Here is a 15,940-nt window from a genome sequence, read left to right as displayed (position 1 = left end):
CTTCTGCGGTGGAGCTCTGCGAGCCTCACTCCGGCCGCGCTTGCTTTTTTTGTATTTCAAGACCTTGCGCAACAAAAGCGCAAGATCCTCCGAAAGCGAGCTGGAATCAGAGGAAAAATCAGCTGGACTCCCCGGGGACCCTGTGTCCCCCGAGGGACCCCCTCCGACCGCGATCCGCTGCGGGGAAAGCGCGGGAGGCAAGGCCGAAGGCCCTGCCGTTTCCCGCGCCATTTCGCGGCCCGTGGCCAAAATGGCCGCCACTCCCGCGCTAAGCGGGAAAAGCTCTTGGGGCTTTTCTCCGGCGCCCCCCCCGCGCAGAGGCGATCGCGCGGGCCGCGAACGAGCCCCCCGAGGCGCCCCAGACGACCCCTCTCCGCCCGGGATGCAGGCCGCGCACAGACTCTCGCGGGAAAGACGCGCGCGCGCCGAGCCACAGGCCCGGCAGACCGAGCCGCGAGGCATGCCGGCGAAGAGGCGCGAAAACGGGGTAAGAGGAGCGACAAAAAAAAAATAAAAATTCGAACGAACGGCCTCCCCCCCGTCGGCGGCGCCCCCACTGCGAGCGGCGACGCGAAGCAAGAGAGAGCCGGCACCTGAAATAAACACAAACCTTTTTTTTTTTTTTTTTTTTTTTTTTTTTTTTTTTAAGAAAAGCGCCTGTCGCTGTCCACGGTCCTGGAGCCCTAATCCAGCAGGGGTGAGTGAACCGGGCTCCCCGGTGTCACCCCTGACGCTGCTACTAGGCCAGCTGGGTCCTCGACCCTAGCAGCGGCCTCAACCGGGGGGGGGGTGGTCCCCTCAGAACCTCACAACCCCCCTGGGAGGCAGGGCGAAAGGGACTTAAGGACAATTTAGAAAAATATTCCCAAATCCGTAGGCTAAAACTGGCCTAAACAAATCAAAAAAGGAACCGACCCTGACGGAATACCAGAACCAGGGCAGGCAGGGCTGTGACCGGACCTGCACCATCTACTGGAGACAGAGTAAGACTGAGGGGCTGTGACTGGCACAGGGGCATATATGGCTCCGCCCACAAGTTTTAGTCTGTCTCCATCTACTGGTGCGGAGTCACAACCCAGGTGTCCTGGACTGATCCTGGTACGTACAGGGAATGAGAGTTCAAGTAAGTACATAGATAGTCCGGCTCTTTGAACAAGTATCTGGTATTATCATGAATGATAAGGCATTGACACGGGAACCGGAGCAGAAATTTTGCCCCCCTATCTTGAACCTCCCTTCTCATTTCCAAGAATTTCCTCCTTTTTATTTGCGTTAACTTAGTAATGTCAGGGAAAATCTTGATAGGGTATTGACAGCTGCTTCTGAGTTCATTCTGAGACCCTCCATGTCAGCTGAACTGCACCATGCTTCCTGGGCAGCAGTGGTGTGCGGTGGCATTCTAAGCAGGGGATTCAGTAAATGCACATCATTCCCTTCCCTCCTCCCCCCCCAGCATAATCACATTCTTTTCCCTCTCCCGTTCCACCACTCCATGCTCGGCTAATTACCTTATTTCTCTGTCCCCACCACTACCATCCCTGAACCTTCATCCCAAAGAGTGTTATTTAATATCCCAACAAGTGAGACTGAAGGCCAGACAGTGAGATTTTTCTGATGCTGTGTGACTGTCGTATAAATTTGGAAATATTTAATATTATTTTGCACATGAAAGAAGCAACACAAAATTATATTTAGAAACACAGAAATGAAATGACGGCAGAAGAAGGCCCATCCAGTCTGCCCAGCAAGTTTCCGCACTTTTTTTTTCCTCATACTTATCTGTTACTCTTGGTTCTTAGTAACCTTTTTTATTCCATTTCTCTTCCACCCCCGCCATTAATGTAGAGAGCAGTGTTGGAACTGCATCTAAGTGAAATAGCTTAATTAGTTAGGGGTATTAACCACCGCAATAAGCAAGCTACACCCATGCTTATCTGTTTATCCAGACTATGTAATTCAGTCTTTGTTGGATGGTGCCTGAATATAGATCCACGTTTCTTCATTCCCCCCTGCCGTTGAAGCAGAGAGCTATGCTTTATATGCATTGAAAGTGAAGTATCAGGCTTATTTGGTTTGGAGTAGTAACCGCTGTACCAGGCAAGCTACTCCCCGCTTTTTTGTGAATGCAAATCCTTTTTTCCACATTTCCTCATTGCCCCTGAAGCTTAGAGCAATGTTGGAGTCGCATTAACCGTGTGTATGTATATTGAATAAGGGTATTATCTCCAGGCAGTAGCCGTCGTTCCCGAGAACCACCGACTCTTCATTCACATCCTCTAGACTTTATGGATCCACAGTGTTTATTCCAAGCCCCTTTGAAGTCCTTTACAGTTTTGGTCTTCACCACTTCCTCCAAAAGGTCATTCCAGGCATTTAGCCTTCTTTTAATTTCATTTATAATTCTTTAATCCCACAAAAAAAAAAAAAAACGACAACTACGTCCTTTCATCCCCTCTTTCTATCATCAATAGGTCCTCCTCTTCCCCAGCTCCTCCTAGGCCCTTTCCTAACAGATTTTACATGAAAAGCAACATTCACTGTACTGCCTCTGAGGTAAATTTATCACTTACAACAACATGTATATTATATTACATGCATTGCTGTGATGTCAACCAGAAAACCTTGCAAAAAAAAAAAAAAAGTAAAAAAAATACTTGGAACCCATATGTAATGGGCCAAACCACACACATGTGTGTGGTTTGGCCCTCAGAAAGCCACAAATAAACTGAATTACAGTTACAATATAGTAAACCTTCCATACCGCAACAGCAATAACCGCCTGCACTTGAACCTACCTATGAAAAAGCAACACTGCAAATATTACACAAGGCTCTAAATCACCAATACACATCCTATTAGGAAAACAGAACAAGCCAGGCTGATACAGATCCCTACATAGAAACTACACGCTGGCAGAATACCTTCCTCGGTCATACATGCAGAATAGAGATGGACCCTCAAATACAGAATAAAAAAAGCATAAGAAATGTGCAGAAAGAAAGTGAACTGGAAACCATAAGCCAGACTCTGTATGTAGTACAACAATGGAAAAATAGAATCACCATTCTTCAGGAAAAGAGAAAAACAAAAAAATCAAGAAATATAAAATCAAAAGTAATAAAATCATACAAATTTAAAAATACATATTTCATAAAAGCTGACCACCACAACATCCAACCATTAAAAACTCACAAAAATGTTCCAAAATACTAATTAAATATTTCAAAACAGACACAAACATCTAATAATTAAAACTAATAAGGATTATAAAAAACAAACAAACAAACCAACCCAACATGCTCTCCATACCTTGGAACTTTTGATTTCAAGGGAGGTTGTTGTGCACAAACTTTTCTCCTCTCTCTCGTATATCCACATACACAGGCTGTCTCATTCCTATGCGCGCGCACACGCACACACTTTTTTTCTCCTCCCGGAAGCAAAAGTGGGCAGAAACAGCCTCAGCCTATCCTCCTCCAGCCCCTGCGGCCGATGGGATGTTTAAGTTTTCTTGGGGCCACTGGGGCTGATGCTGATCCTCTTTAAAATTCCAGCCCACACTGCTCCTCCCCGTCAAATCGGTACCGATGCAGGCCTGGAGCCCATGCTGCTCCTCTTTCTCTGACTTAGCCACGTGGCATCTCTTTCCCATGCGGGCCCACTCCATTTCCTCTTCTGGGTTGCACTGATAAAGAGAAGCCATTCCACTCCCTGTCCCTCTAGCAGTGTTCTGTATGTGAATTCATTGCCACTATTTGCGCTACTGCCAGCATTCAGCCAGGGCTTGAAAATGCTGACAGAACAGCCAGAGAAGGAGATCGCTGCTTTCCACAGGAGAAGAGGGGGGGGGGGGGGGGAGAGATTGGCCCCACAAACGGAGGACCAGGGAGTGCTGTATTCTGCCCGCGGAGGTTGAGAGATGCCAGTTTGTGCTTTGTGATACAGTGATGTGTCACAACACAACGATTGAGAATCACTGCTGTAGAGGATGCAACCAGAGGCTGTTTGTCTTGGACTCCACAGCTGAATAAAAAAAAAAATGGTGAGGGCTGGGGATTCACTGAATCTGTTGAAGGGACCAGCTCAGAGGTGAGACTCATGGGTTTCTGTGCCACAGAACTCTGCTCTCACAAGGGTGTCTCTATGTGCTCTGTGTCGATGAAACTGACAGCACCCTGGACGGCACTAGAGCTGGGTAGAACTGGCTTGGCATCAGGAGAGTCCTCCACACTATGAAGGATGGTACCTGAGCTGACCAGGCTTCTAATTGTTTCAGCTTCAAGGAGGGCCCCCACCTCAGTGAAGCCCTGAGCCAACAGCACTTTCAGACGCTGAGGAAGATCCCATGAGCCATTTAAGTGCTCTTCTTGGCGCCTCCACAATGCCATAGGCTTCTGCGCCATGCTTAACCCCTGACCTGGGGGAACGGGAGTCGAAAACTTGCAGGAATGGAGGAGGGGGAAAGACTCCCACCTCAAATTCTTGTGATGCGAGCCCGACGATGCCTCACTCCTGGATGAGGAGCGGCTCTACAGGTCCGCCTCACTCAAGAGGCTTCAGACTCTTACTCGGTGTCTCTCAGCGCTTTCATCTTCCGGGTGTGGAGCTGTTGATCCCTCAGGGACATCAAACCAAAGCTGTAACAGTTGGAGGAGCTGTGGTCCAGTCTCAAGCAGCGTGGCATGCATGCCACCAATAGCCATTCATTGCCCACAGATACAGATCTTGAACCCCCTGACCGGGGATTTCTTAACCTTAGATTTTTTCACAGTTTGATTGTGTTTTGTTTTTATAAGTTAGAACTGAAATGTTCTGTCAAGGAGCTGCCAAGGAAGTGGCAAAAAAAACCCCAAAAAACGAAGAGCTGCAATGAGGCAAAGCAGTCCAAAAGAAATGCCAAAAGTCAAATAGATTAGGAAATGCCAACATGGTAGCTTGAACAAAGATATCATGGGATAGGAGGCACTGTAGTTTTGTGGACTGCAAACTGGTTAAGAGACAAGAAACAGAGTAGGATTAAATGGTCAGTTTTCTCAGTGGAGAGAGATAAACAGTGGCGTGCCTCAGGGATCTGTTAGATTTCATGTTAGGAGCTACCACCCAGGAAAGATCTAGGTGTCATCGTGGACAATACACTGAAATTGTCAGCTCAGCATACTGTATCAGTCAAAAAAGCAAATAATCCCCAGGATTCATCATTTCTCTATAAATACAGCAGAATGATGGCACGCAGGAAAAAAAAGGGGGCGGGGGAAGAAAGTATGCAGCCGGCCACATCGCGGCAGTGCCTTTTCGCCCACCACAGTTGCAGCCGGGCCGCACATTTTCGCCCCCATAGCACCACGGGAAAAGGTGTTATGTCCCGCGGTATTGCCCACATCGCTGCCAGGCCATAAACCCGCCCACACTCCTCCCTTTCTCCTGATTTAAACTGTACCGCCACAATAACAGCACATGGCAGTTTAAAGAATGACCCTGTAAGTTAGGTATTATTAGGAAGGGAATGATGATTAAAATAGAGAATGTCATTAAGCCTCTGTATCGCTCCATGGTGAGACCGCACCTTGAGTACTGTGTACAATTCTGGTCACCGCATCTCACAAAGATATAGTTGCGATGGAGAAAGTAAAGAGAAGAGTGACCAAAATGATAAAGGGGATGGAACGGTTCCCCTTTGAGGAAAGGCTAAAGAGGTTAGGGCCGTTCAGCTTGGAGAAGAGACGGCTGAGGTGGGATATGATGGAGGTCTACAAAAACATAAAAGGAATAGAACAGGTAAATGTAAATCTGTTGTATACTCTTTCAGATAATAGAAGGACTAGAGGACAATCCATGAAATTAACACAATTTAAAACAAATTGGATAAAATTCTCTCACTCAACACACAATTAAGCTCTGGAGTTTGTTGCCAGAGGATGTGGTTAAGGCAGTTGGCTTAGCTGGCAATCCTGTATAGGGGGGAATTCTGCACTCTACAGTAACACAGAATTCCCCCAGGACTAGTTCTTGTATCCTGAAATGGCCATTGTTGGAAACAAGATGCTGGGTTTGACGGACCTTCAATCTGACCCAGTATGGCAAATTCTTATAATTCTTATCAAGTTCACAAGGCAGCATGAAAAAGTAATGTTTCAGTATTACATGTGTAAATGGTTTTGATAAAATATGATGTGAATAAAACATTAGGGCTATTGAACAATTATATTTCCCCTATTTTGAATATGATGTATTATTAAGTATAGGGGATAGAGAGGGCTCTCTGATGTGATTACCACGAGGCAGCATGCACACATGGGAACGCCCGCACATGCTAAGCCTTTATTGAGCTCTGAGAGGTGGATCTGTATCGGCAGATGTTACCAATGTGTTATGGCTAATTCATTCCTGCTTGCCAAAAAAAAAAAAGCACCTAAATTTGCAATATATAAATGGACAAATGTGAGTGATTTTTGAGGAGAAATAAAAGCTAAGAAAATGCTATTGTTAATTTCAAAAGAATAAGCTCCCTTCAACGTTCAATTACTGATCCCTTCTTCGAAAACGTAAGAGGTACCCATGCCTTTAAAGTATCTATTTATACTGTATAAGGCAAGATGGGCTGTGGCTAGTCCATCACAGCAGAAGCCACATGAAAAATAGAATACTCTTCTTTGTTGTGAATGCAATGCAAGCAGAGACAGAGAGGCATCCCTACTATTTAGCAAACAGAGAAGTGATAAAGGGGAAACAATTATAGTTATTAGGTAAGGATGAAGTGATCTGCTTAGATCACAGGGTTATTTATTTTTCATTTATAGTATCAGGTTGGGTGGGTTACTATGATTAGAGGAGAGGAGGAGATGATACGAAGAGACTGAACTGATAGAGATTTATTTTAGTAAAAATGGAGTGATTATCAGTTGGGTGATGCTGGGGACCCCTTAGATGGTTTGGTAGAAAAGTGAATTCTTTATTGGAAGCGGTTCTGAATGTAGTTGCAGTAAAGAAAAACAGTGGGAGGCTGAAAAGTACTGCTCCCTGGTTTACAAAGGAATTAATAGATTTACTTAAAGTGAGGAAGAAGGAAAAGATATGGATTAAATCTCATGTTTAGAATAAGCTGGAGCACTAGAATTGAAGTTGTTAAAAGGTAGCATTATGAAGATCGGATTAGGTAAGCCGAGAACAGACCTAAAGAAGTTTTTCCATCTCTCTCAGGAATTATTGGGAAGAAATTGTGCACCTAGGGAGGTGATTCCGGGAAAAGTTTTAAATTGTGACAGCTTTGCTCAGTTTTAGAAAGAAGAGGTAGAAACCTTACGGACTCAAATGCTTAATGATACCCAGTGGGTTGGGGTTAAATGCTGGCAGAAAAAAAAAAAAAAAAAGAGGCGGCATTTTGTATGGGTTCTTGGGAGGGAGCAGAGGATTTTCAGGAGGTGTCTCAGGGAGAAGTTTGTGGGGTTTTAAAAAAATTGTAATCCCACTTGCAGTTTGGATCCCTGCCAGTCATTCTGGGTAAAAACCCTCCCAGTGGAATTAATGGGGAGATGACAAATGGTTGTGAATGGTTCCTTGAGAGCAGGGGCATCTCCTTTGGCAATGAAGATTATATTACATCCATTGCTAAAAAGAAAGGGGGAGGGGGGGGGAGTGAAATACTCTAATGAATTGGTTGACATAATAAATTAGTTTTAAATGAAGGTAAGACAGACTGCAAGATTTGTACCAATATTGAGCTGGATAAACCTCTGCAGTTGGAGGTAGGCAAGATCGGTTGGGCCAATTCTTCAGTTGTCCATAATTTAGGAATTCAATCAGATGACTGAAGCTCACAACTCCTTTTTGGTGTGGAAGGTGTTTTTGAAATTGAAACAACTGAAGAGAATAAAGGGATGGGTGAGTTTGGGGGCATTCTGGCTCATTCAGGCACTGGTATCCCCGCTATTTGATTATTGTAATGGGATCTTGATGGGGGTAACAGTGAAAAATATGCAACGACTTCAAGGAATGCAAAATATGGCAGCTAGACTGGTGTTTGGATGTCCAAGAAGGGTTTAGTGCCAGACCTCCCCTAGCACTGGCTTCCTATCAATGAAAGGATAAACTTTAAGAATGTACAAGGTAAACTGTAAGGAGGGTGCAAATTATTTAATCAGTCAAGTGCAGGGATATATCCCAGGGCACAATTTATGATCGACAAATGGTCTATTATTTATAGTTCCTGCGGTTCAATTGATTAAGAAAAGAGACCTTTCGGAGGAGGATGTTCTCAGTGCATGGACCGGTGCTCTGGAATTCAGCCCCTTTGGTTGGAGAGGAACTATTTGTCATTCAGAAAGAAAGTGAAGGCATGGCTTTATCCAAATTCGTAATAGGAATAAGAGGGTTATTTTAAATAATAGCAGCACTGAAATAGTTTTAAATAGTAATGTTGTATTATTTTAATGTGATTTCTTGTATATTATTTATTTTTGTTGTATACTGCTCTGACCAGCTTCCTGTTTTCCGGTATAGAAAAGCTGAGAAATAAGATCTAAATACACAAAATAAAAAGCCTCTACATTAAGGACACAATATTTCCTGAAAGTTACAAAATAACATACCCAACCAAAAGAGGATTCTCTCCTACCTCATCATCGACTTTTATGGAGCGAAGCTTCATAAGAAGTTGGAAGCGTAGCAGGTTATTGGTGCCAATGGACTGCAGCTCCAGCAACTTGCAGAGTGCCACCAGCTGAGGGCGCTCCAGGTGTTCCAGAGTAAGTTCATCCTCAAATAGTTTGGTAAAACGTACAATCTCCTGAGTGCTGGGCTGCTCGCCGCTGTGACGGACCTAAGTGCAAACCATGCCGCATGACACTTAAACCCGCATGTTAAGGGTATTCAGAAAAAAAAAAAAAGCCACAACGAACCGAACAGAAATACTGAAGGAGACCAAAATTAAAGCAGCTAACCCCCAACCTGACCTGTTCTATAGGAATTAGGCCTATCCATTGGAAAGATTTAGGAGTAGTGCCCTCTGCTGCAAACAGCAAAGGAAAATTGGTTCTTACCTGCTAATTTTCGTTCCTGTAGTACCTCAGATCAGTTCAGACTCCTGGGATTTGCCTCCCTGCCAGCAGATGCAGACAGAGAAAGTTTCACTGACTCCGTACATAACCCAGTGTGCCATCTGCAGTCCCTCAGTATTGACTTGTACCCAAGCCAAAAAGATGAGCACTTTAACAACCCAAACTCCCCTCAACGAACAGGAGGATTGTGATGTTTAAACCAAATAGAAAACTTTCACCAAAATTTAAAGTCAACACAGAGCAGAAAACCCGACAACTCTGCATTACATCAAAATGAGCAGCTGACTCTCCCACCTTAAACGGGCGGGTCTCTGGACTGATCTGTGGTACTACAGGAATGAAAATTAGCAAGTAAGAACCAATTTTCTTTTCCAGTACGTACTCAGATCAGTCCAGACTCCTAGGATGTACCTAAGCACCCCTAGATTGGATAGGACCCGCAAAGTCCTGCTCGCAAAAACACTCACCAAATCTCCTGGAAGTCAGAGCCCTGACATCCAACTTCCAAGCCGCCGCTACTCGACCCTTAGAGATATATGTGGGCGCAATCACTTCTTTAAGCTAATGAGCTATCAAAGCTTTAGAAACCTGATGCCCCTTCTTTGGGCCACTCCACAGAACAAAAAGTTGGTCCAACCTGCGGAACCCGTTAGTGACCTTCAAATATCTCTCACATCCAGACAGACACGGAAGCTCCCTAGCATGAGGCTCAGAGAGGTCCAAATTCAGAAAGGCAGGAAGTTCCACCATCTGGGTAACATGAAAAACGCTGACACCACCTTAGGCAAAAAGGATGGCACTGTGCGCCACAAGATTCCCGACTCTGAAATCTGTAACAGATCTCGACCTGACAAAACCTGGAGCTCCAAAATCCTTCTTGCTGAGCAAATAGAAACCAGGAAAACCACTTTAAGAGTCAAATCCTTTAAGGTCACTCTTCTAAGCAGCTCAAAGGGAGCCTTGCCCAGAGCCTTAAGGACCAAATTCAAGTACCTTCAGAGAGTGAGTTAAAGGTCAGACACTTGACCAATCCCTCCTGAAGAAAAGTCAAAATACTTGCCACAGAAGTCTGAAGAGGCTAAATCCCATTGGCCACACATCAAGATCAATCACCTTTCAAACCCAGGTGGAAGTTCTCTTGGCCTGTAACCAGGTGGCAAAATCTGCATCAGGCTATCCCTTCTTCCTCAGCTGTCTCTTCTCAAAAGCCAGGTTGCTCGACAAAAGCAATACATCCGCTCTGAAAATATTGGTCCCCGGCAAAGGTGGTTTGACAGATGGCCGAGCCTCAGCAGTCTATCTATGCCCCTGGTTATGAGATCTGCAAACCATGGGCATCGGGACCACTCCGGTGCCACCAGAAATCATCTCTCCCAGATACTTCTCTATCTTCCATAGCACCTTGCCTATTAGAAGCCATGGGGGAAACACATACAGCAGAATGCCTTGGGACCATGGTAGCACTAGGGCATCTACGCCCTCTACCCTGTATTCTCGTCACTGACTGTAAAACCGTGGCATCTTGGCATTTAGTCCAGTTGCCATCAAGTCGATGAGGGGAACTCCATCTATTGCGAATGAGATGCATAGCCATCTCGAACAACTCCCATTCTCTGGGATCCAATTTCTTTCGACTTAGAAAATCCACCTTCACATTTTCTAACCCGGCTATGTGAGACGCCACTATCCGCTCCCAGGATCAACTCCTGGGCCTCCTGAGCCACTCTAGATTCCTGGTTCCCCCGACTGTTGATATATGCCACCGCCGTAGCATTGTCTGACAGAATCCTGACTGAACAACCCTGCAACAGTAACAGAAATGCAAGCAAAGCAAACTGCACTGCTCTGGTCTCTAACCGATTGATAGACCAAAACTCTTCACTCCTTCGAGCACTGGCCCTGTGCTGACTGATTCTGACACACTGCCCCCCCCACCTTAGCCAGAGAGATTGGCATCGGTGGTGACCACTATCCAGTTCGGAACTTCCAATCCTACACCCAGTTCCAAATTGGCCCGAAGGAGCTGCCATGATATACTGTTCCTGCCTTTCCCCTCCAGTGGAAGGGGAATATGAAACCCTTCAGACAGATTCCACCATGAGAAAAGGGCCTTCTGAAGAGGCCTCATATGGGCACGTGCCCAAGGCACTAACTCCAAGGTTGACGCCACAGAACCTAGAACTTGCAAGTAGACCCACACCTTGGGCATGGCAAGCTCCAAGAGGACCCTGCCTCTTGGAGCTTGCCATGCCTCTTCAGAATACTCTCTTCTGTGAGAAACACTCTCCCCTGTCTTGTATCGAAATGAGCTCCCAGATAATCTAAGACCTGAGAAGGAATGAGATGACAATCAGATTCACCATCCATCCTAACGACTGCAACTGCATTTTCTGCACCACCTGCCAACAGAGGTCCTCTGACAACCAGCCATCCAGATATGGATGGCCCAGCACACCTTCCCTTCTCAAAGCCATCGCCACCACGACCATTACCTTGGCAAACGTACAATGGGCCGTCGCTAAACCAAACAGAAGGGCACAAAACTGAAAATGCTCCCCCTAGGACCATGAACCTGAGAAAGCACAGATCCTTCCTGATTGCGATATGCAAATAGGCCTCTGTCAGATCCAGAGACACCAGGAACTCTTATTTGCACACAGCCATGACAATCGATCTAAGGGTCTCCATCTGAAAGAGGTATCTTTAGGCTGCATTTACCTTTTTTTTTCAAAATCCAAAATTGGACAAAGTGACCCTTCTTTGGAACCACGAAATAGATGGCATACCTTCCTATGTGCTGCTCTTCCCTGGGAATTGGAACTATGGTACCCAGTTGCCATAACCGGTCTACGGTTTGCCAAATCGCTTCGTGTTTAGCCAGGGCGCAAAGGGATATCACGTACGCGTCCCGAACAGGATGCACAAAATCTAACACACAGCCGTCTTGTCCCACATCGAAGACCCACTGGTATGTGGTAATTAAAAGGAAGAACTCCTAGCTGCGATTTGGACTACACATCAGCAGACCAATTATGCAACCATAATAAACACCGAGCAAAGACTGCCAACAAAATGATCCTCGAGGACGTTTGCACAAGGTCATAAAAGGCATCCGTCCCATAGCTACAGCTGCCTCCAAACGCTCTGCCTTCTGGACCATTGCACCTGAGGTGGCCTCTGTGTCTTGTAACACCTGGATCCAACACAGACAAGCCCTCTATGTCAGACTGCTGCACACAGCAGCTGTTATAGACCAGTGCCAATACTTCAAAAATGTGCTTGAAGTGAAGCTTCAGCTTACAATCTAGCACATCTCTCAAGACAGCTGAACTCACCACCGGAATGGTGGTCTTTTTGGTAACTGCTGATACAGGGTCATCAACTTTAGGAAGGGCTAAAAGCTCCAGCATGTTCTCAGGCAAAGGGTACAGCTTTGCCATAGCCCTGCCTATTTCACCAACTTGTGGAATGGGAAGGCCTTGGCTGGACTACACAAGCCATCCAATACAGGATCTGTTCCCTCCAAGTCAGAGTCCTTCTGTGACACCTTGATTCCCAGTTCCTGAACCACCCGCGGAATCAAAGAGCAAAGCTCTTCCCTGCAGAAAGATCACACTATTTTCGGATCATCGCCTTCAGCCACGGGAACCTGTACATGGCTCCCAAGCATGGCATCCATATCAGCCCCACCATCTGCAACTGGCGATCCCTTTGGCACCATCCCAGGATCCTCAAAATCATCAGTGTCTCCCAGTGCATCACTAAGGGAAGAAAAGAGGCCCAAAGCCCTTCAAATGCCAGCCTATAGACCTTTTTGAAGGACCCAGCTTTACCGCTTTGGATCTTGCTGGGGCCCTCCTCGTAGACCTGGACTCAATATCCCCTGCAGCTTTTCTAGCCATATAAGCCTTGTGCAAAAGGAGCACAGAGTCTGCAGAAAAAGACTGGGATTCATCCGAATCCTGGTCGAGGGGAAAGTCCCCAGCCCCATCAGCCCCCTGATCCAGGGAAAATCCATAAAATTGCTGAAAATGGTTGGTGACCCTCCTGGGCTGTTGTAGCACTGGGCATTGCCGGGGAAAGCCTCCCTGCCCGCCTCGATATTGCACCGACCCCTCTGTTTGGCTCAAAATGGCCGTCGTTTCCGTACCATCAAGATCTCCCGCCGGCAGTGACTTGTGTGCCCCCCCCCCCGAAGTCACGGCCGCCTTGGATCGTGTCTCAGAAGTGCCCCTGAAGTGCCCTCATCACCAGCAACGCACCCCAAGGCCTTCCGAATTAAGCCTGGCCCACGATCCTCCACATGCATGGCAGGAACGGCCACGCGCCATGTTATGAAACCCCCACACGTGGAGAAAGGCAGCGCGCCAATAAACGGGAGTCGGGCAGGTCAATTACAAGCTCCCATCCTGCACACAAGACCGCTATAGCCGCTGCTGCTTCTGAATCACTGCATGCACTCGCTCAGGATCACCACTACAGGCTTTTTTTTTTTAACTTTATTAAAAACCTTAAAGAACCAGCGCCTTGGGAAAAAAAAAAAGAAGAAGCAAATACTTCCCTGCTCCTGAGGCTTGCACATGCAGAGCTGACAGCTGGTCTTACTGCTACCTTGCAGAGGATGAGAGATCTTGCTCACCAGATGTCCACCCCATGGTACTCCTGAACAAGTTTATAGAAGGGTCACCAACCCCCTTGCTTGTCCGCCTCAAACCAAATGGGAATGGCCCCACCAGGATCTTATAACCCCCTGGGAGTATAAAGATCACATCTTTCATATTTTTTTCTGATTTTTTTTTTTTTTAATGTGTCTCTCAGATTGCAGGTTTTGCTCCATCTGCTGGAGACAGAGAAATATTAAGGGACTGCAGATGGCACACTGAATTATGTACGGTGTCAGTGAAACTTTCTCTGTCTCCATCTGCTTGCAGGGAGGCAAAACCCAGGAGTCTGGACTGATCTGGTTACGTACTGCAATATGTGGATCCCACTGAGGCAGATTTCTTTTTGGGAGAGAGGTGCTTTAAATTCTTTGTATTTGGTCAGAAAAAAATCTGTTGAGCAATTTTTTCTGTCCATTGTAGCTTTGGACCAAACATACTAAACAGGTTTACCCATTTTTGGGTCCATGGAAAAAAATGCTGGGTACACAATCCCCCAGATTTCAAGGCCTGGGAAAACCCTGCTTACTGCTTCCCAACACATGTTGGAAGGACAACTGAGCTAGCAGTCAAAGGACAAATCCTGACCAGGCCTAACTACTCCTTTATTCCATCTCCTATCTCCATGACATCTCTAAGTAACAATAATACATTTTGTGAATTATAAATATGTTCTGGTTAGACATGAATATAACATGCACAACTTATCAAGTGTCTCCCCTATGCAGTGAGGAAAATACTCCGATAACTGATTTTGAATGCCATATAAAAACCCCAAATTTAACCTTAGTTTTCTTGAGCAAGAGATGCATTAAAAAAAAAAAATGGATTTTTAACCATGTACTTTAGTATTGCATTGCATATGCCAAACTGGCTAAGACTATGCTCGCTCATCCCTCTTTAGTGGCGCATGAGCGCAGAGGATTTCCCAGATTCTTCCTTGTACTGCACCTGTAACCTCCTGCAGGAATACATCTCTAGCCCTACCCACCTGCTGGACATAGGACGAAAACTGCTGAGTAGCGCTGCCTGACTCGGCTTTGTTTCTTTTGGCCATCTCAGAAATGGTTTCTTGTAGAAATTTTGCCAACTCCAGTTTTGCTCCCAGTGTCTTCTTCATCTTTTCTTCCTTCATTTTAAAAGGATAGAAAAAAAAAAAACAACACACCATTACATCTCAGGGCTCAGATTTTGCTGCCCGCCCCAAGTGGGTTAAATTAGACAATAGTTTTCATGTATAAGAAACGCCACGCCATCTGCAAACAGCCTTGCAGGTAAGGGAGGTCACTGTGCCCTCTGATTGGCTTACACTGCACGATAAGAAGCAGATGAGCACCACCATATCAAGTAGTTTTCAGTGTTATAGCCTAGGAAACTAGCCTTATTCAATTATATTTGTTCCCTCTCCCCCCAAGAAAATCTGTCCACCCCCTGCTAATAACTTTTGATCCATTGGTCCAATTCCATTCAAATCTCTACAACAGACAGAAAAGCACCCAGTTACTCTCACTTTTCATGTGCTCTCGACACTTACAATCCCTTTTTCCTTTCCTAGGGGGAAACAGGCCAATTAAGTTCAGCTAAGACCTTGGGGGTGGAGCGAAGAGGAGAGATCAGAGCACACTGTGCTAACATTGAACATTTTAAAGCTGCCTTGCCATAATTAGTGACTGTGGTCACCAGCTGTCTCTATTTTTTTGCCTACTTTCCTACAGGGAAAAGCCATCTCTAATGTTTAATAGTGCATTTATTATACAGAGATTCACAGAAGTAACATGTTAACTATGTGCAAATTTCTCTTTCAAAGGAGAAAAAACAGGCACCATGAAATGTTCATACTTCTCATTATGTATTAAAAAGCACAATCACCCTGTAGTGTAGTGATTCTAAACTTGAAATAAAAATACAGAGGGATAAAGGAAAACTGGTTCTTATTGCTAATGTTCCTTCCTGTTATACCACAGATCAGTCCAGACTCCTGGATTTTTCCTCCCCTCCAGCAGATGGAGTCAGAGAAAGTTTTACTGACACTGCCACTTAAGACGAGGTGCCACCTGCAGTCCCCTCAGTATTAATCTGTACCCAAGCCAGAATTATAAAAGAAGAATTATGTAACTGTCTGCTCCCTTAAATGAGCAGGGGGAATGAGGATAACCATAAAACAGGCAACAACAAAACATCCTCACGCCAAAAACCTGTGTGGGATCAACAAATCCTGAGTTTCTT

At 45.6% G+C, this 15,940-nt stretch overlaps 1 protein-coding gene across 2 annotated transcripts in view; it reads right to left on the bottom strand.

Moving 5' to 3' along the window:
* Window positions 1–15,940, bottom strand: part of LETM2 (leucine zipper and EF-hand containing transmembrane protein 2) — a 73,478-nt gene that overhangs the window by 40,158 nt on the left and 17,380 nt on the right. For both annotated transcript variants that reach the window (XM_029603937.1, XM_029603938.1), the window contains exons 5-6: window positions 14,706–14,843; window positions 8,612–8,815 (exon numbers count right to left, since the gene is read on the bottom strand). In XM_029603937.1, coding sequence (XP_029459797.1) covers window positions 8,612–8,815; window positions 14,706–14,843 — 342 coding nt within the window. The remainder of the gene's footprint in view (window positions 1–8,611; window positions 8,816–14,705; window positions 14,844–15,940) is intronic.

The sequence above is a fragment of the Rhinatrema bivittatum genome, chromosome 5, assembly GCF_901001135.1.
Source record: "Rhinatrema bivittatum chromosome 5, aRhiBiv1.1, whole genome shotgun sequence".
NCBI classification, from domain to species: Eukaryota; Metazoa; Chordata; class Amphibia; order Gymnophiona; family Rhinatrematidae; genus Rhinatrema; species Rhinatrema bivittatum.
Note: the sequence above shows the minus strand (reverse complement) of the source record. Positions and strands in the feature narration are given on the sequence as shown.